Raw genomic sequence first — 22,672 nt, 5'->3', positions numbered from 1 at the left:
ATCCAAAAACCTCAGTCTCCACCTGTATTCCAGAAGCAGAAGTCAGAACTGAGGGAGGAAGCGGGACATCCTCACTGGACCATCCTAAGGCTGCAGACACTATGCAGGGATGCAAGTGGCCTGAAGTGAAAATGTAAGTGGTGTCATGGGGGAATTTCATCCTTTGTGAATCTAGTGCTTATTAGAGGTGCCAAACTGTTAGTGCTGGAAACTAAAGTCCTTCTTTAGCCACAAAAGCAGAGGAAGAATAGAGGCAGACTGCAGAAGCTTCCCCAAACTACCCCAACTCTGATGGACACGGGGTTTAAAATGGCATCCTAAAAGGTCCTACAACCAATCTCGTAAACCATCCCAGTCCCTGCAAAAATTATTTAGAGCCAAAAAAAAAAAAAAAAAAAAAAAAAAATCTAAACAAACAGAGCTCCGAATATGACCCTCAAGATAATACCCACAATAGGGGGCAACTGTCACTGATGGTCAGTTTTTACATTTAGCAATTGACGGCTAGTAATACTTTGTACTTGTACAGCACCTTACATATGAGGTTCTCAAAATGCCTTACAAATATTAATGAAGTTTCACAACACACCTTTCAGGTGGGTAATATTTTACCTATGGAAAAACCAAGGGATGCAAATTGTTAGTTGTCTGAGTTCACACAAGAAGTTTGTGGCAAAGTCTTCCAGGGTTAGTCCCATATGTACTCTCTGTAATTCTCCAGCCAATGAAACAAGACTATAAACACTACATTACAGCATGTGCATTTCCATATATCAGGAAACATATGGCAAGTTTTATAAACACAGAAAAATTAAAGAAATGAAAGAAAGCAGAAGAGCTTACCCAAATCCAGAAAATAAGCGACAGAAGAGAAAGAAGCCATAGCCCTGGACAAATGATGACAGGAAGGCAAAGAATCCATTGACAGACATGCATATCAGGAGAGACTGCCTCCTTCCCACCTTGTCTGCCAAGCCTCCCCAGAAGAATGCCCCCAACATCATCCCAAGGTACACTATGCTACCTGCAACACACAGAAAACAAGATGTTACTTTGTGAGCTATGCAACTGACACCAGTTGACCAAAAATCAATCATAACATACTAGAGTATTTTTCCAACAAACTTTTTTACTTGTGAAATTACAGAACAGGAATTAATTTCGTCCCCTATCTGCGTATTAGCGAGTTAGGTGTGTAAATCTGCACATGCATCTGTGGAAGAATAGACATCTTATTGTGTCCGACTCCTTTGTTAGACACACATTGAGGCTTGCTAGATTATTAAACTAGGTGCCTCTAGCTATAGGCAGACGAGTAAAAAGTGGAGAAAAAGTTCCACTATCCCACAGTAACACAGGGCATGCATGATAATACTACAAAAATACTGCCAAAAAAAAATCTGCTTTACAGAAACACATTGTCAGAAACATATTAAAAACAAGCAGTTATGTATGGGATCATTAGCTGCCAGTAGCTATTAAAATCAGTTATGCTCAGTCGAAAGGAAATGAGTTAAACAAATGAATGCTAGTTATCAGAGTGCAGCAGGATGAAAGAACCCCTACTTTGTGGTTTTTCTCTTTTTCTATAATACTCTCTGTGCTTTCCTCAAATAGGTATTGTCCTGAACACAAGACAGCACTTGAACAAGCTCTGCTTTAAAAGAATTTTTTAAACATGGCCAATCACATTAAACACACAGAGAAAAATTCTTTGTAGCTATTATAATAAAGTGATGCTGTTTTAAATTTACGACGTGAGTGGTATTGATAAAAAAATGGACCCTTCAAACTCGCCAATAAATTCACTTAAAACTAAAAAAAGGGAGCACTGTCAGGATAACTGTCATTTAAAAAAAAAATCTTTACCTACATGACTATCATCATCTTAGAGTATAAAAACTGACAATTTAAGCTAGATTTCTGAAAGGTTCACTATTTACACTGTTTTTTTACTCCTTGTACTTCATCCTACTTGGACAATGAAAATAGCCTAATTAGTTTCTAGTCAATTTTATTTTCAGGTTCTTATATACTAGGTAGGACAATGTTGCAAGGATATTTTATTTTAGTTTATTTATTAAATTTCACAAACACTTATATTAACCTTATGTTTTGTAAAATACACACACATACATATATACACATTATTGGCCAAATGTGACCTTACAGTGCTCTGTTATTTCACAAACTTGGATCAGACAAATGACATTTCAGTCACACACATTTAGCAAAACACATTCAGTCTCAGTAATGGCATTGCCATTACATGCAACATACCTACATTATTTTATTACTCTGATTAAAAAGGTTTTGAGTTTAACTATTAGATACTTACCAGCTTAGTGCAACATAACTTGAAAGTCAGAACAGTGTGAAAAAAAATCACAGTACAATTATAAATCTTAGTTTGCAGCCTCAGAGACTGCTATCCAACAAACTAAATGAGAGTGGTAAAGGCAGGGACTGTCTCTGAGCTCTGCCCTGGTCAAATCAGATTTTTATTTTGTTTTTGCTGCTTGTTTTATCCTGTCTGCTGTTCCTTCTCTCCACCTCTGCATCCTCGTAAAAATTCCTGGCTTGGGCTGCTGCCCTACTATATGTCGTATACAGAGCAGGAGCTTAAAAAGAGAATAGCTGGGAGCAGGTTATTTGTTAGCTAGTCCTGCTCCCCCTGTTTGAATTGGATCAGCAAGAAAAGGATCCTTGAACTGTTAGGACCAGAAGGTTCCATGGCAGGCAGTACTTTTAATATGGCTTGGTAGAATTTGATTTTTATTTTTTAGTAATTTTCATCGGAAACATCAATATTTATTTTAAAGCTTTTTTTTATTTTCATCAATTTAAATGTTCACAGTTGCAGGAAATTATGAGGGGGTTTCAGACAACGAGGGGGTCAGACAATTATTTAATGACAGTAGATATTGAGATTCAAAGATTTAAAGCTTTATAACTGTGAAATCACAAACTGTCAACATCACGTGTTAAAATATACAAAGTAAATATCCTTAAATCAAACTGAAGCAGCATTTCTCTTATTTTGCCTTTCTGTAAATTTTGATTATTGATTGATTTTTTTTGTCAGTTTGTTTCTGTACGGGGAAATCAACATTTACAGATAAAAAGGTTATCCTTCCAAGCCTACTTATAGTACTGGGGTCCTGAAGGCCCACCCCTTCCCTGCAGAGAGAGACTAGATGGGAGAGGAAAGTGACAGAAAACATTTGAATGATTGAGTTTTACTGGCATGAATGTTCACCAAAAGTGACCTGTAAAAGTTCTAAGGAAAACTTAATCTGACATTGGAATTGCAATTATTCACACCAAAAATGCTTCTATGGCAAACCAAATCAGGGTTCCCACTGCTGAAGCCTATAACACATCCCAAAATGCTGCAGCAGGTCCCATTTTACATTTTATACAAGCAAGTTCCATTTAGCTGTGTTCTTTCACATAAGCCATTTTGAAACACTAGTTACCATGAAGAATATTTATAATTTACATATCAGTAAGAGAATAATTTTTGATTATGTAGTTATACTATCCATATTGTAGCTGTCACACTTGAAAACACCTTTTTGGTGCCTTGCACAATGGTGCCCTAATTCTGGATTAGGACCTCTGGATGTTGTCTCAATACAAATAAAAAATAAACTAATATAGGGATGAGCATTATCCCTTTGTTGTTTGTGAACTCAGTATCCTCCACAGAATAGCCAATGTCTGAAGAGGTCTCTGAGGGTTGATTTTGCACATAGAACTCTAAGTTAGCTGGGAGAACTGTAAAATCACAAGTAGGCTGAGAACTCCTAAAGTATACGTTAAAGAGGGTCATGCACATTGTCTTTTCCAGAAAACACCTAGGATATTTTGCACTGATGAAAGATGACCCAACTATCCTGGCTCAGAAACAAGTATATAAATAATCATGGATCATATCTAGAGAATATCCACAACTTGTGCCCATGGAACAAACCGGTCTCAATACTTTTTTTTAATATAAACAGGGCCCCCATTTCCAGAATTTGTATTTATTCATTCTTAGTGACTCAGAAAAAAATCATTAACTTCTCAAGTCTGAGAGCCACGCTTCATCCAGGTACACCAGTGGTTCTCAACCAGGGGTACATGTACCCTTGGGGGTACTCAGAGGTCTTTTGGGGGTACATCGACTCATCTAGATCAGTGTTTCTCAACCTGGGGTTTGCAGCCCCTAGTGGGGTCACAGGATGGATTTACAGGTGCAAGTGCAGAGCCAGCATTAGGGGATGGCAGGCAGGGCAACTGCCTGGGGCCCCACGCCACAGGGGGCCTCAAAAAGCTAAGTTACATGCTTCAGCCCCGCTGCTGGGGGCTCAGGCTTCAGACACAGTTCACAAGTAAAAATCAGGCTTAAGTATCACACTGAAATGCAAGTACAATATTGATATTCCAATCAATTTATTTTATAATTATATGGTAAAAATGAGAAAGTCAGCAATTTCTCAGTAATAGTGTGCTATGACACTTTTGTATTTTTACGTCTGATTTTGTAAGCAAGTAGTTTTTAAGTGAGGTGAAACTTGGGGTACACAAGACAGACTCCTGAAAGGGGTACAGTAGTCTGGGAAGGTTGAGAGCCACTGATGTGCACAAACATACCCAGATAAATGCACTATTTAAACAGAAACACTTAGCCTGCATCCTCCTGAGCAGACTGCTCTTGTGGAGCTGTTCCTGTCTCTCTTTCTAAACTTATTACAAACAGTCTGAAAAGCGCTTTCCCCAGATTCTTCTTTCCTCCAGAACATGGATTGAAATGTCTGCTTTGGAAGGGCAATGAAAGGCAAACAGTGATGAAAACAATTATTGCCCAACCATGCCAGAAGAAAGACAGGAGGCAATGGATGTGGTTGAATTAGGCTGCAACGTCGCTCAACTAAAACAATCGAGGAGTAACCAACAATAAATTGTACACAGCAGTCATCATCCTTTCCTTAATCATTTCCACATAATCCCCAACCTGATCTCAGCCATCCCATATCTGGGACCCTGCTGCTCTTCCCTCATCTGAGATTAAAGGGGTTATAAAAGGGGGGGAACTGGTTCCCTGCTGTTCCAATTGTAGGAGCCCCAGTGCCCCCTTACAAGGCTCCCTTAACGGATGCTTTCCTTAGATACAGTTATCAGATAAGAGTTTAGAAAGGAATTCCTTTCTTAACAAGTTCCTGCACTGGACATCTGCCACAAGGAGGCACCAGCCTTTATGCTTGGCTGCCTCCTCCCACCCCTACTAGGCTAATATCAGACATAATTATAACCATTCCCCCATCAGATAGGTATAACTCATCCTCCCTGAATAACTATGGTGCCCAGAAAGGTGTCCCAATGGGAATTACCAATCCCTCCTTGCATACATACGAATATAGCCATCTCCTTATTCACAGACCTCATGGCCAATGGCATTTTTCAACTAATAAAATAGCCAGTGATGTCAGTCTCTTGCTGGCCATCGTCGATTGAAGATATGTTCTAATGAGCCTGAGCTTTGAAAAGCTGTGCTGACCACTCGCGACTGTGACCAGCAGCGTGAGCAGAATCCTCAAAGCTATCCACACATTAGGAAAAATGTCCTTCAGCTCTGCATCATGAATGAATTGGAGAACTCGGAGTGGAGATTGCTTCCCATGTGGCAAAATGTGACGGATGTTGTCCAGTTAGACAGATATTTTTATCATTGACGTCCAAACATTCCCCATATGTCAGTGTTCGGTGAAGGTCTGTACAATTATTCAAGAGTGTTTTCCTGTCTGCTGGCAGTTTAGTAAGATCATACAACTCTCCCCCCTGGTCTTCTTGTGGTGCTTCGTTTATCCAAACCTTTCTTTGATGGACACTTGAGCAGCGCCAACGAATGAGCAAAAAGATTACCTCTTGAATTTTTCTTCCAAGCTTCCCATCACCTTCTCTCTTCCCTTGTGATCAAACTGTCTCTTCTTCCAATGAATAAGAGTTTCCATGAAGACAGGCTTAACTCCTAAGTTTTCTGCCATTTCTTTGGCAGTAGTGATGGCATCTTCAAATCCATTGTTTCTGTAGGAAACAACAAAAATCAAGACAACTTCTCATCAAAAGTAGCAGCAGTCGCGATGTCCATTGACTGAGTTTGTAATGCTTTGCTTACAACATTTATGTGGAACAGGATATTGTGCCAAACCACAATTGAGACCAGAAATTTGAAGTCAGTGATCTGATTTGCCAGGCTTTCTGCCTCGTGTCGGATTCCGGCCTCAGCTTCATTCGACTGCGCCAGTTCCATCAGGGTGTCATAAACCTCAGTCACTTGGTACCTCACTGACCTTATGCTGTCAATACTGCTCTCCCAACAAGTATCATTTAGTGGCTTCATGGTCAGGTAACGTTGTCCATGAAGATCTTTCACCTGACAATTAATGCTGAATATGGGATGTATATCCTCTGCAGTACTCTGAAGGGAGATACTGAATCTAAAGATGATGATGCTGCATCTGACACAACCAGGTTGAGGGGATGGCAGCCACAAGGCACGAAGAAAGCTCTTGGATTCAGTGCAAGAATCCTTGCCTGGACACTACGGTTTCTTCCCTTCATGTTCACACAGTTATCATAGCCATGGCCATGGCAGTCCTGAAACTTTATTTGCTTCTCATTCAAAACGTTCATAAACAGTTCTGTGAGGCCTTTTCCAGCAGAGTCGTCCACAGATCGAAAACAGACAGTGTTCCTTTCCTTGGATACAGCCAACCTCGTCATCAGAAAATCTTGCTGTAAATGACATCTTTTCACTGTGACTAATGTTGGGAGTGCAATCCATTATTATGGCATAGTACTTTGTTTTGCCAAGCTGCATCAATGTTATCAAGCACGTTCCTTGCCACAAGGTCAATTCCTTTTGAATTGTTTTGCTGCAGTAATGGTCCATAGCTCCATTGCAAGGAAGAGGTAACGGAGATCAGATGCTTGAGCATCTTTCTCCAGGGTTGGGTTTCTACATTAATAATACACTGGTTTTCTGAGTCTATGCATTTATTCAGCTTGAGCATGGACTCAACTTCCATTCATTTGGAGTAGGTCGTAAAATGGCTGGGTGACTTTTCAAGTTGCTTCAGAGCAACACTAAGTTATGCCAGTAATTGTACCTGAAAAGTACAAACAACGATTTAGCATTCTTGTCAAATATTTTGCAACAAACAGAGCTGTCAGTTGATTTCGAGTAAACTAGCCGATGCCGATTCAGATTCTCACTGTTCTCAAGCACTCCTTCGCAGTGTGACTTTGAGACATGTCGCTTCTGCTCATTTACTGGAAACATCATATCCTCAATTTTTGCCCAGCCCATTCAAAATTGTACTAGCAATACTGGCAGAGTTTAGGATCACCAGCCATAAGGCAGGATCTGATTTATCAATTTGTGGCGTGCAAATTTTCTCACTGCTGTTTCTATCATCATGCGAGGCTGGTTCTTCTTGATTGTTTCTCTCCTTTTCATATGAGCCACATTCTTTTTTATCATTAGTCTCCTTTATGCCACCAGGAAAACTAGATGATTCTCCATCACTTTCCTCACATTTCCATTCCTTACCTTCAGGTAAATATGCTAATTCCTTAGTAAATTCCATTTACACTTCGCTCCTCAATTTATTCTACACTGGGATGATCCCTACTGCCTAAATCCTGGTCTATGTTGTTCTGTTTCAGACATTTTCCCATCAAATTTGCCCCTTGCTATAAACTAGATTGCAATTGAGCTGTTTGCTTCCTATACTAAGCTCCTGAAGGCTTCTTCGGGGGCATCTTTTATTTTCTATGGGGGAAAACAGACAGTGTTAGGTAGAGCAAAAGTCTATGTTCTGCTGTCTTAGAAAATCATCAAACAGTACGTGTTAAGAATGGCAAAATAAGAAACAGTATTTCTTTTATGTTGTTGTGTAGATAGGGGTTTAATAGATATCGCTGATGTCTCATTAAATATATGTCCTTTGTTAGTCGCTGCTTACACTCTTCAAATCTTAAAACACAAGAACACTTTCACAATTACACAATAAAACAAGGTTCACAATATCGCAGCTGGGCTCTCACTTCACTTCAGTTCATTCATATATCTCACTGACTGATTGGCAATGCCCTGCCCCTTATATACCTGCGAGAGCCTGTGTGATAACATTCCAGGAGGCTTGAGGAAAATGTAGTTCTCAGAAAGTCTGGAAGGTTTCACAAGATTCTGCAAAGGTCCAGAACATTCTAGGAGGTTAGTGAAAAATGCACATATGGAATACCTAAAACATTTTACTTCAAACATTGTGTTTTCCCTTTTGTTGCTAACAACAAAAACAGCACCCCAAGCCCGGCACCCCAGGCAGTCATCTGAGATGCCTGTCCCAAATCCGGTCCCGGTTGCAAGAGGCTTTCCATTACCATGAATAAAGACGGATCCCTCTTCAGCTGGTCTCATTGCTATATAAGTCCTTAATGTCTCTACTGGCCAAATCCTTGCCTCACCCCCATTCCTGTAGTATTATTGACTCAACTCCTTCCCTCCCACCCTGATTGGTTTTCAATATTCTCAGGGCCAAAATAAACAATTGCTCATCCCACTGGATCCTCTCTAGGGCCTGTATCTTGAGATCATCCCACTAAAAAAATCCCTGAACTAAGTACCTGCCACAAGGATCGGGGTAACCCCTCATTCTACTAGCAAATGTAAGGCCTGGGGTGACTGGAGATGGTAGATGATGCCAACCCATGAGTGGCCAGTGATTGAAGCATCTGGTGTTTTGGAATTGGCTATGTCACAGACAGCCCCTTCCCTCCCCAAATTGCACAAAATTGTTAAAATTCCTGTAAAAAACCCTAAAGGTTTGCTGCATCATCAATCTTTGTACCCCCCCAAGAGCCCTTGTATGACAAGGTTCCAAGGCTACCAGCATCTGTTCAGGTTCCTTGTTGGCTCCTGATTCTAGGTCCTGAAGTCTGTGCATCTAATATCACCACCCTGGGCAATCTGGAGGACTGGCGATTGAGAACATGCATCACCACCATGTTGTCACTCCAGAAACACACAATCCAGCCTGCAGATAGCCACTGCCACTAACATGAGTAAGAATTTCAGGACTGTTCTATCCTTTACTCTCTCTTTTAGTTATTGACATGGAGTGCCATTTCTGGGCACACCACCTGCCTTTTGGGTAAAATACTGCCAAACCTGTTCCTCCCAAAGCATCTGAGTGAATCTTTAAATCTGCCTCTATCACCCATTTCTCCTTCCAAAAGACACTGTTAAAATTATTCAGAAACTGTTCCCACACTCCAAAACCCGCTGTCATCTTTTTATTAAGTGTTATAAAATGGTTGGGCTTTGGTATTCTTATGGTGGTGACTGACAGTTGTCCATCCCTGCCCTGGGCCACCACTCAGCCTGAAAGTTAAGATGCCCAATAATAGATTGCAGCTCCCACAGTATAATGTGCCTGGCTATTCTTGCCTTGACAATCAATCCCAGAAGTTCCTCCCAGATTTTCCTGGCAGAGTCTAGTATACCAGTCCACATATCTAACTCAATTCTGAGATAGGTCATCTTCGTAAAGGGCCTTTTGTGTTTCCCCATCTACCAGAGGCACACCCCAAATTACCAGCAAGAGCCTGGAATATGGCCAGCAGGCTAGCACTCTGATCCTCCCCTACTGACCTCAGTTTCCCCAAATTTGGCCCCCAAATTCTACTGGCAGCCACACTGAGCTGTGCCTCAATTTCCTCAATCAGTATCCTCTGGGTCTTCCTTGCAGCCACTCCAATCTGTGCCAATTTCCCCTAGTTAGGCCCCCCCAGTTCTGTTGAAATCTTGACTGCAGCTATCCCAAGTTACACCGCAGTTTTTTCCCCAATTTTGAGTCCCCCTTCTCAGTGAGCCATCCTGGCCAAGTCGACCCCAACTTGTGCCTCAGTTTGCCCACTTTTGATCTCCAATTTCAACTGGAATATTGGTTGCAGCCATGTCTGAGCTATGAGCCTGAGCCACACCTAAAAATTTGCCCCAGTTCGGCATGCTCCTCCCCCCACCTTGGGCCCCTGTCCCTAAGTTCAACATCTGAGTTGGATCAAAAGTGTTTAATCTGTAATACTGGGTCTACTGGGGAGACTCATGCTCTGCTGGATGCTGCCTGCAACCCTGCATAGCCTGCAGACCTAGGGAATCCCAGGAAAGAGATTCCAAACTCTGGGATTGTCCCTGTACTTCCCGTATTTTTGTTCCCATGCCAAGCCAGTCATCCTGTCTCCCCACTCCCCTGTAAGAGGGGCCACACAATTCTGTGCTGGGAAAAGAACAGGCAGCCATGCTGCCCCACTTACCCAGGTGCTTCCATACTAGCTACCATGCCCATGCAGCCACTTTGCTTCCCAAATGTGCCTCCCACTCCGTACTCTGGCCCCAGCCAGCCGTTTGCCCTCCAGGGGACACCCACTCACTACTCCACAGTAAGGGGAGTCTGGTCAAACCCCCCTCCCTCCGCCACAAGGCACCTCCTTCTTCCTCTGGCTCAGGCTGTTGCTGCTCTAGGCTCCCCCGACTCCCTCCCCCCATGCCAGCTGCTTTTGTTACCAGCCCAATCCAGGTAAAAGAGGGCGTGACTTCCTGAATTTCATAGGATATAAATATTCCCACCCTTTCCAGTCAGCAGGAAGGGCCCCTGGCCCAGCTGCTTCCATCCTTCTACTTCCCCGTGAACCTTCCCCCACACTTCTTCTCTACCGCCTATTAGACCAGAAAGGGTGCCCTTAAAGAGACCAAAAAAACCCCAACCCCTAACCATTTCCTCCGGCAAGCTGGACAAGGATTCACCACATGTAGACAGCAGTGAGCACATTTTGTGAATAATTCAATTGATGCTAGGCATTCTAAGGGACATTTAGCTTAGAGAGCATCCACACCATGTGCACACATTTTGGACAACCAAGACCAGATGTTTAGAAGTGTTCAGCACCCAGCAGCTCCCATTCTGACACTAACAGTCACATTTTCCAAGGAGTTCAGCACCCAGAATCTGACCTAAGTGGAAGTTGAGCTCTTTTGAAAATCTGACCCTAAATACACATATCATTAAGAGGTATAAAAGCAATAAAAGTAAAGTAAGACTAGCATGCAGTAGAATGATATAGTTTATCAGTGCTGCTATGTACTCCTATTAAGCCAGCGTCTGCTTTAGTATACCTAGGGTATGGCAGCTCCCCCTAAATGTGTTCAAATTTCATCAGGTTTTTTTTTTTTTTTTTTTTTTTTTAAATTCTTTTGGCCACCAGACTGAGTGAGGAAAGCATTTAAAAAAATTAGAAACAATGCTTCTTAGTAAAAAGGGACTCCTTTCTTTAAAATAAGATTTGTACTTTGGAAAATAAGATTCTACACATAAAATCCCAAAAATGGTTCCAAAGAAGAGAAAATTAGCTGTTATCTAGAAACCACTTTACTTATTGTTATATTTATTCATACAAGGGACTTCTTGCAAGCTACCATTGTGGAAATATAAATATTAACAGCGAAGAACTGAAGTGCCATGTCTAGCATAATGAATAGTAATACCCAACTTTATCCTTGTTTTAATCCTGGCTAAAAGTCGACAGAGAATTTAAAGATTCTAATCTTTCACAACTATATTTGAATCTTACCAGTGATTAATCTACCTGATCAGAGAGACTGTGAAGAAAATTATAACCCACACTACAATTTGCTTGAGACAAACAAAGCTTCTAATTAAATTGTTCATAATGTGATCTAATTAAAGTAAAAGCTTTCTCAATTTCCTTTTCTTCTGTGTATTCACAATACTAGATCTTCAGTTCTACTCATCATAGTACACGGCTCACCTTCTCATATGAGGGAGAAGAGGGAGGGAGAAAAGAAGGAGAAAGATGTTAGAACTCTGACTCCAGTGTCTGACCCTCTTGCTACAACCTGACCCTCCTGCAGACACACACTGCCTGCCAACTAGTTTCCTATAGACATTCTTTTTCATGCAAACACTGCAGAAGGCTTTTTTAATGTGGCGAATGAGGGGAAGTCAGTTGCTGACAGGTAATTTGGGATATGGATGGAAGGAGTAAAAACTTCCCTTCCTCATTCTTTTTCCCCTCAAAATGATATATGGTACTCCCCCCCAACAATCCTTGAAGTCAGTAGGACTACTCTCACTAGTCAAGTCAGACATATGCCGAAGTGTTGGAGGATTGGGTCCTTGGAGAGGGGCAACAGCTTGCCTCTAATCAAAGACTGGCCATGTCCCCTGTCTGTATTCATTTTGTCTCACACACTTACACGCTAAATGATTGCTCCTATCTAACTTATAATATATGCAAATCCCAAAGCAGTGCTGAACATCAGTCTTTTCCTCTATTACCATTCTCTAATCTAATCTACTTCTTCTGCATTCCCTTTTATGACATCTGCAGAGGAGGACAATTAATTATAGCTTTAGGTCTGCAATTTGGGACTGTCTAATATTTAATTACACAGTCATATTGAGGACTTTTTTTTTAATCCTGCTATATCCATTACATATTTACAAACATCCAGGTTTTCCCTGCTTTCACATGCACTTGACAACTATGAAAATAATTCTAACCATGTTTATTAGCCACAATTTTTTTTAAAAATTAGGATTATAAAATTGTTTTAAAATATGCACAGCAATTTTTCAATCCCAATACAAATGTGTGTACAAATGTTTTATGTTTGTACAGTGTCTGCCACACTGGGGCTCTGTCCTCTAGTACTACGCTACTAAATAAATAATAACTGACAGCTCTTCATTATACAGAGTTTTTAACTTTTTATGAGATATTTTTAGCAACTTAAGTGCATTTTACATTCTCACTGCCACAATAAAAGGGCAGCTATACTTTCATAATAAATAATGTAAAAATATTTTCAGGACTAAAGCTAAGGCAGGCATTAGCATCACATGAACAATTTAATTTCAGAGAATTTAGTTTACAGCTAATATTGTTGAGCAAAGATGTTATGTTTCCATGGTATAGCAGCAAGTCAATTGGACTAAAACCTGGTGGCCTACAAGTGAAAAAAACAATATCTGCCTCCATAATGTCTGTTGTACAAGTGCCACTGGACTCAAGTTTCTATTTAGCTAGTTATTTTAGGCTTTTTTTTTTTTTTTTTTTTCTGTTTATGATTCTAATGTCAACAAATCAGTGGCCATTTATTCATGCAAGTGTATTTCTCCACCATCATAACCTAAAATTAAGCAGTTCTATTTTTAAAAAATGCACCTAGAGAGGATCAAAATATTCTGACTTTTTCTAGGTTACAACAGAAAAAGTATTGAACAAAAATCAACTAAACCTGGGCTCTAAAGTACTGTAGATACGTTGCCTGATCCATGGAAATCTTACACTTGGAAACTGGCATTCAAGCAGGGTGGATTGATTTAAATCAAAGCGATTTAAATCACCAAGAGAAATCATTGGTTTAAAATCAAGTTTCCCACTGATACTTCTTCACATATTTCTTAAACAATGGTGCAAATCTGATCGCTAAAACGTTAATTTACAACTCAATACAGCATTTTACAACATCTAGCAGGGTATACTTTGTGTAATTTTTTTAGATAACTTGATTTTTATTAATTTAGGAAATAGTACATAATACTCATTACGTGTGTCAAGCTGCAGATGCAGCAGCAGTACGTTAGAAATGGTAAGAACTAAATCATACATGCAAACACAACACATATTTTATTAAACTAAATCTTAAATGTTACATAAACGTTTCACATTTGCAATTGCAGCAGTCTCCTGAGTTGCCAGCTGTCCTTAAACTTTTTTTTCTTCAATTTTCAAATTGTATTAACTCTAACAGACATATCACAACACTAAATGTATGCTGTCCTTATAACTTCTACAACTAGCTCTCATCTTTCCCACTCCCACTGTCATTTTTATTCATAGACAAACAAATACGAGTTTTCCTGCTTTTTCAACTCCCAGTCGATTTCTTAGCTTTGACTGAATAATACCAAATGATGAAAATATTCTTTCTGTGACTGCAGAGGAAGCTACTGCTGTGAAAAGTTGGCTTGGCAACTGAAGGAACTCTTTTTCAAGGTGCCTGGGTAATGATTTTCACCAATTCAGGGGAGTGACTTTGTTCAAAACATCATCATAGAATCATAGAATATTAGAGTGGGAAGGGACCTCAGGAGGTCATCAAGTCCAACCCTCTGCTCATGTACTGTTTAAATGGTTCTGCTCCAGCCCTGAAATTTATTATGACTGGAGGAGAGATTTTGAAATGCCCATGTCATGACAGCACCATCTTCTTCAGAAGTTAGACATCTACCTTTATATCTGGGGTCGAGAATGTTCTCAAGAAAACGAGGTGGAGTTAGTGCTTGATCCATTCACTTCTTTATTGCTTGCAGTTTAACTCTGGTGAGGTATTTCTTTCTTCAATGTCTCTTAAAATGCCTTCCAAATTTCAACAGCATCAGCAATGCAGCAACAATTTCTCTGAAGTTCGTTTAAGGCTATTGATATAGGCTTCAGTATACTGAGCATATCCTCTACATTCCTCTTTAATCCAATGTTAGATCCTTTGGATGAGATATAAAACTTTCTGAAGAAAGTTGGAAGTGAGAATTGGCCTATTCTTAATAAATTGTTCAAGACAATCAACCACAGAATTCCATCGAACATCTTGAGAGAGAATTAGTTTGGATCCTCCTGCTCTCTTTAGTGAAGCTGAAGCAAAATGGTTGTTATGGAAATATTTTGTGACTTCAACAACATTTTCTTTTATTCCTGGAGAAGACTTACTTAAAGATCTTGGCTAAAAGATGCATTAAATGGGCACTGCAGCCATATGTTATTAAGGAGCATCCTTCTGTTTCTTCTTCTAAGTATCTTCTCATCTTTGCCACGTTTGCAACATTGTCTGTGACAAATCTGTACATGTGACAATTGAATATTTGTTCACAGTTTATTACAGCTTTCACTGCCACTTCTTTTAAATATTCTGTTATGTGGGCATTTACGATGTATCTATTGTTTCTGAAAGATATGCAAGCCCATCTTCTGTTGCCACACAGGCACATATTCCTGGATAATTGTGTACATTACTCCACCCATCCAGGCTTAAACTGGGAAATTTCCCCTCAGTATTTCTTGCACACTGTTCAAGTTCCTTCTCATACACTGTATCAAGCAACCTTCCATCAATGTCTGCTCTACCAGGTGGAGTGTAGCCAGGTCGTAAGGACTCAACCATGTCAATGAAGTATTATTGCTAACAATGCGAAAAGGAGAATTTGTGCCATGAATGAACCGAGCAATTTTTTCATCTATGGTATCTTGTTGGTATTTGTTGATCCTTACTACAAACCCATCCATGGTGGTGGTTTTACTGGATGATTAAAATCTTTTGCTTGCTGCTGATACTTTACTCTGTTATTCAGTTAATCATTTACATTTTTTTCAGCAAGGATGCAGATCTGATTCCAAATTACCAAAAAAAACAAAGACTGACTGCACTTAGGGTGCACTTAATTTTGGAGTAAGCCCCACAGAACTCACTGGCATTTCTGTTTTTTGAGAAAAACAAGTATAAGATGGGGTTCCCTTGGGAAAGCTGAGTTATGCTGAATAGGGAGTAGACTTATGGCATCACCATTATGGTCTGGGGTCATGATGTTCCAAAATAAAGGACATGTATTATGTAATATAAAATAAGAAAATGACACCCAGGGGCAGCTGTCAACTCTAGATTTCTTTTACTGCAGCTTTCTATTCCGTATACTTGGGTGATAGATTCTAAACCTAGTTAACTAATTACACAAGCCATAAGGATTAGCTAAGTTAAACTTTTTTTTCTAGCAACATCCAACATAGCAAACAGCTTGGGAATTTACTTGTTAAATCACACTTATACTAAAAGACAGTCTTGAAGAATGAATGATGCATTGCAAAGTGAATTATTTAAGTTACTAACCAGTTGATCCACATTGTTCTTCAGACATATCCACATCTTCATCCACATCATTTTCTCCTAATAAACATTTTTCATTATGATGTTTCATTCTTGCAAGTAGGCCCTGCATCTCCTTCTTGCACTGCTTGCACTTGATATATTTTCCTTTTTCACCCAGCGAAGGAATTTCTTCAAAATATTCCCAGATAGGGTCTCTTTTACGCTCAGAAGCCAAGACAGTTTTTCTGTGGCAAAAGTGTGGGGGAATATAGGAAGCTGTGTGTGTAGTGAATAATGTCTTCCCTTTTTCTGTCCAGTCTACTCCACTGTTCCTTTCTACTCTGCCTCCGTTCTTTGTCTCTTTGTCTTTAAGATCATGTCTTAACTAACTCCTCGGTGTTGTTTGGCTCAGCTCCACCACCACATAAGCACAGAACAACAACAATCCTTTCCAGCCCGTGTCTTTCTTTGCACATGTGAGACTTTAGTCTGCTAAGAAACAGAAACTGAAAGTCCAGAACTCAATTATATGCTCTATCCAGGTAAGTCAAACAGAATTTAAACGGAGAATAATAATCTTTCTACAGAATTTTTAAACAAACCCAAAGAATTCTGTACTGAGGAAAATAAATTTCTATTTAATTCTCTTATTATTTGTGCACTTTAGCTTAATACACCTTGAAGTGTACCAAGCTAAACCACCCAAAGTTACTTTTAGTGTGCAGTAAGAATGTCCACATGGGAAGTGAATGTGGTGCAGCTAGGGCACTCTAAATTCACCCGCTGGCTTGCCGTGCACTAAATTCACCAAGTGGAGAAGCCCTGAAAAGCACCACAGACCTCACCATCTTTGGCTCCAAGTGCAGGATGTACTTTGACTTTGCTAATACATACACATAACACAATATACATATCATTATAAAGAAATAACCAAAACTAAAACACTCCACTACATGCATAGTTTTTCCTCTGGGGACAGAAAGAAATAATCACATGAAGATTTTAGCCATATTGCTTAAATGCTCTACTGGAAGGTGCTCAGAGACTATGCTGATGAGCATTGTATAAGACCTTGTATAGAACAGAATTCTCACAATCATTTTTCAGGGTTGAACTGCATTTTAATCACAAGTTAAATATTCTTTTCTAGCAGGGTGTCCAAAGATCTTGAAGGTCATTTTTCCCAGGTAACATTTAATAAGTCCTTTATGACTCTCACAGTCATCTAAATATAGTTTGTCATGTTTCATGTTTACTGTATTGATACTTGGAAAATTAATACAAAATTAAATTAATAGTCAACTAGATTTCAAGGAGTGGACCATAAAATAAATATGTATGACATATATATGAAAACTCAAAATGTTTTCAAAAACTTTAAAGAAGAAAAATACAGGCTTACACCTAATCAAGAAAGTCTTGGTCACCCTGAAGTTAGAGATGTTACACTCTAGCCAAACCACTGCTATTTTTAAAGATTATTCTCCGAGACCATTGCCATAAGTAGTTTCAAGTCTTTTTGTTATTGTGTTTCATCTGTTTTAGGAATGCTTTTGAGCTTTATGCTGTCAGTATTAGAATGCTACCAAAAGCTTTAAGGAAGTACAAACATCTCAATGATGGTACTAAACTGCAACATTAATGGGTTCTGAAATAAGACTTTCAGGACTCTCCATCTGAGTCAAATCTTCTGAAGTCCATTTCACTTAGAACACATTTAGTGAGCTCAGGAGAATCCTTGCTCTGAGGCCTGAGGCTGCCACCACAAATAACCTTATGTGCCTCACAGTTCTGTCTAGTCAACAAAAGGAATGATTTAACTATAAAGAGACTCTGCAGTTCAACTCTTACTTCCACTAGCAAGAGAATGCCATTTACAGGTCATGTAGTGTACTTCTAAAGGTATAAAAAGAGTTAAACAAAAAACAAGCAAGCAGTGAAGAAAATGAACGGAATGTAAGTGGAAAAATCACTTATTACCCTCACGTAGGATGCAAGGGCTGGGGACCAGAGAACTGACATACCACTAAAGCACAATAATGCAGACAAAGGGCCTAACTCATCTCTAGAGTAATTCTTTGGTGCTCAGTGAATCAATTATAGTCAGCTCAATGGAGCTGCACCAGGGATACATCTGGCCCTTGAGGAATTTATTTAACCTAATGACTCTTTACCAAATTTTGTAACTGATTCATTGCAGCACTGGATTTCAACCATTAAAGAGACAATGAATTTCAGAAAACATTTTTCAAAACAGACTTATTTTCTGTGCTAAATAAAAAAGTGAAGAATACCAAACACTTAATTAAAAAGACTTCTAGTTTAGTGACAGAAAGAAGAGCAAGACAAACACACATCAACTCTTTCAACTGCTTTCAGGCATGTCTACAAAACAGCTAGACACTAAATTAGGACCAAAACAGGGACTTCACGTAAATGAAAAGCAGGTGAGAACCACATTAGATTCACAGGCAAAATGATCATGTTATTAGAAAATACTGATGAAGTATAATTGACAATAGAGAAGCTCAACCATGAAAGTCAGGAAAATGGGATTGAAAATCAACCTGAGCAAAAGAAAGATCATGCTCAGTTGATCAGTGTAGATGGGAAAATGAGAGAACAAGTAATTTAACAGATCTATTTTGCACAGCTGTTTAGGTCTTTTAGAAATCAGGTAAAAGGAACCATGATCAGAAACAGCCTGGATCAAGTTCAGGTAAATAGAGAGAAAAGTTTATATCTATAGCATTCCATCCTTCTGCTAGTGGTTTAACACGGACACTTTATTGATACATGTAATCCATTTACAGAATTACTACTGTGACGCAGCCAAGTACTGTACCGCTAAAGAAAAGCCAACTAAACACCGAAGAGAATACATATGGAATGCTACACAGACATCGAACAAAGATGGTGCCCTGTACAAATACAAAATATTACAGGGTGTGGCAGAAATAAAAGAGTGCAAGAACCCACTCCAGTCCCAAGAGGATCAAGTCCTAACTTGTTATCGAAATTGGAACAAACAAGTGTGTGTGTGTGTGTGTGTGGGGGGGGGGGGGGGGGGAGAGGAGATGTGGGGGGTAAGGGAAATGCAAGATGCAAAAGCAAGAGAAAGGAACCCTCAAAATAGTCAAAAGCCAACTGAAATGAAGTAAATGGGACTCGCAGTGTGCTCTAAGGGCAGACAGCAAAGGACTCAAAGGAGTTCCACAACCCTGCCACAGGCTGGTCTTGCTGAGCCTAGGGACTGAGAAAAGAATTGGCTCAGCTCACTACAGCTGCAAGACAAGAACAGATGGTAGGGCAAGAGTCATCCTTCATTCCCAAAAAACAGGAACATAGTTATTGTCATAACAGATCAGTACCAGATGTTTCAGAGGAAGGTGTAAAACACAGTTGTATAATTATACAATAACATGCATATGGAAGGAATTTCTTCCTAACCCGTTAGTGGTTGGCTTTACATCCTGAAGCATGAAGGCTAATAGCCCTCAAACATTTTTATCTTCGTTAATGCAGTAACACTCAAGAAAAACCAACACTTCAAGCTGAAGGTTAATGTCCAGCTTGAGGAGACATACCTGCACTAGCTCCTATCAAGCTAGCACTCTAAAAATAGAAGTGTAACCACCACGCCATGAGCAGTGGGAGAGGAGCAAGTACACTCCCATCTGAAACTGTAGGCACATACTTGGGACAGCTTGCCCTTTCTGCTGCTCACACCATGGCAGCCAGACTTCTGTTTTTTGTGTCCTAGCTTGATCAGAGCCAACATGTCTCCTTGAGCTGGAAATGATGCCTTCAGCTTGAAGTGTAGCTATACTCTCAGAGATGACTGAATGTAATGAATGTGGGACATCAACAGGCACAACAAATATCTCTAGCTCTGCTTGATTGTTAACATCTTAGGAAGCAGCTTATTTGTTAGGAAATTAAGCAACAACCTCTATTTTGTGTATGTTTATATGAAGAACTGCATTGCCATACCGGCCTCATATCACTGTTCCACGACATTCCTGCTTTTAAGAGACAGGATAGATGCTTTCAGTTGGGTTCTGCCTGAGACATACATACATTCATTCATTCTTGCAACCTCTTAGATCTGGGATGAAGAAGTTGATGGCTGACAGTATCACACACTGCCAAGACGACCAGAAGGTTGAGTACACATGTACTTCCCCTCTCTATAGACAGGAGGAAGTCATCCACAAAACCTGTGCAGTCTTAGTCCTGGCCTAAAATTCGTTGGGATGAAACCAGGTTGTGGTAAGCAGAGAAAGTAGTGTTGAAGGCTATTGTTAGCTAGTGTCTCAATTACCTTCTGTTGTCTCAGAATTATACTAAGTTTCTGTAGCAATTATAAAACTGCAAGAGTGTGGAAAGTAGCAATCACACACAACTGTCTGCAAGCAGAAGCCCTAGATATCACCTACACTCATCAGCTAGGAAGAGCAACGAACAGAGCTCTATGTGGTGGCCTTGATTGCTGTAATTGCTTTCATCACTACTTCTTGTGTGAATGGTCCAAATTTTGAGAACGGAGTACTGTATTTCCAGTCTTGGATCTGGTTTGTTGTTTCTGGACATTTGCAGGGTAATTTCAGAAGCAGGTCTTCTTTTCTGACAACAAAGGAGGGTAATTCCTCCCAATGAAAGACATTCAGTTCTGGGGAGGACTGCAGACGAGTCTGGATTTACAAAGTGAGTACTATCCAGAAAACTTCTGAAAGGCAGGACTTTGCTGCCTCTATGGGTGATGAGAATTAGGTTCCTTTAGCCTCTATCACAGCAGTTGCATAAGTTCAAAGGAATTCTTAGTGTATGAGTTTGTCTGAATCAGTCTGCATTTTTCTCCAGTTCTGATCAAGATTTTTTTCCTTCCTACTTCTTATGTTGCAGGTTATCTGAGAACCAAAGGAATCTATGCAGATGACAAGATGAGAGGGGGGCTTTGGTGCTATCGTACCTAGAGTGGTAGTCAGGAAATGGTTATAGAGTTTTACCAATTCTTCTACCCCTCAGTCTCTTGGCTGAGTAGAATTTTCTATACATATTTTATAATATGAAAATCTGGGAATTTTCAGGGATGAACCATTGCGGTGGCTTCTTCTCATCTTCTGATGGGGTGGGGTGTAGAAGGGAATTTTGATCTACCCTGACAGGAGAACTTGTTCGCCCAAGACAGTTAGAAGTTGCATTTCCAATATATTTGTCCAGTTCCGAGAGTGTCCATCCTTATGAGTGATTACTTGTGAGAAACTGAAGATGGAAAGGTTGATATGATGTAATTTCAGAGGAGTCATCCACACAAATGTTGAAGATTCCCAAGGCGATGAATTTTGCAAACTTCATTATCGTGTCAGACAGCAACTTGATCAGCTTGTCTGGGAAGCCTTTATTGTCCAGAAGTCTACAGATTAGTAAAATACCCAGGTTTGATTTGTCTCTGGTCTCACAGGTTAATCTGAGGGCTTTGTGGCAAGGGAGCCTTTCCTGGATTATGCTCTGAAGGGAAAAGAATGTCTATACCGCCTCCATGTTTGTCCTCAATGGGTCTGCATTGGCAGCGTAGAGAGTAACTTTAGAAAACAAGACGATCTAGCACTGAGTATATGGATATGCACAAGCTACCTTCATATTATTTATTATGAAAACAAGTTTTTCCAGTGCCTTCAAATTCTGCATGCAGTTATCTTCTGGTGTGTGGGGAGAGCTATCTACATTATAATACACCCAAACAACAGATGTGCTAATCCCATATGCCTCTCTTTTAATTAATGAATGTGGTTCTGTGTGTTTACAGAATGTGATTTATGGGTAGTCTGAAACTAGGATTATTTAAATTAAAAGCCATTTTAACAAAACAGAATAATTGATTTACTCCTTCTTCCAGTCAGATCAAAAATAGATAAACTCCTAAGAGTAGAGTGGGAAGCCAGGTAACTGCAAAGGGATGTCACAAGTAATAGATTGCTCACTAGGAAGGCGACTTGCCTTCTCACAGCTGTATTTTCTGATAAGGCAGCAAAATAAGGAATACAATAAACCAATGACTTTGCAGTATATGAGCTTCATCGTTTGCGCTTTAAGAAAGTTATCGTTTTAATAAATACATCGAAGATCAGAGCAAACAAAGAAAACCCAATGCCACAGCCAGATGTTTAAAACCCTTATTTATTCATTTGGTTTATCCTTATTAGGTCGCTGCAATCATGCTACAAGCACGCACAAACTGGACACTGCTTGTGACTGTTGTAACAAATGGCACCACACAGCAATATTATACCACTATTGCTTGACTAAGCCAAGCTAACAACCTCTCATAGGCAGTCTGAGACCAGTACAACAGTTCCCTAACATCTACAAATAATCCCTGCTACCTTTATTCAAAGTAGCATAAATACATTGCTGTAAGAATCAGTTATATCCAGCTATCTTGCCTCCCAGATAAACAACATTTTTTAAAAGATAGATACCGTTTCCAAAATGCAGTATACACAGTAGTAGGTTTATCAAAACCCCAGTTAATCCCAGATAATGATGTGGAGCCATTGATGGATTCTCTAGTTACTATCACTGAACATATAATTTTATGCTATCTCCTCCTTTGATCCCACAGTTCCCTCTGGCATTAGAGAAAATCCTAACTGACAAGCCTGAGATAAAACACACCTA

General features: G+C 39.8%; 1 protein-coding gene across 1 annotated transcript in view; it reads right to left on the bottom strand.

Annotated features, from left to right (window-relative positions):
* SV2C (synaptic vesicle glycoprotein 2C) overlaps positions 1 to 22,672 on the bottom strand; it is a 214,589-nt gene that overhangs the window by 100,837 nt on the left and 91,080 nt on the right. Inside the window, exon 4 of the mRNA XM_067568724.1 lies at positions 844 to 1,024. Coding sequence (XP_067424825.1) covers positions 844 to 1,024 — 181 coding nt within the window. The remainder of the gene's footprint in view (positions 1 to 843; positions 1,025 to 22,672) is intronic.

The sequence above is a fragment of the Emydura macquarii genome, unplaced genomic scaffold (genome assembly GCF_026122565.2).
Source record: "Emydura macquarii macquarii isolate MOO-44397 ecotype Brisbane River unplaced genomic scaffold, CSIRO-AGI_Emac_v2 contig_2897, whole genome shotgun sequence".
NCBI classification, from domain to species: Eukaryota; Metazoa; Chordata; order Testudines; family Chelidae; genus Emydura; species Emydura macquarii.
This window is presented reverse-complemented; position numbering and strand designations above follow the sequence as displayed.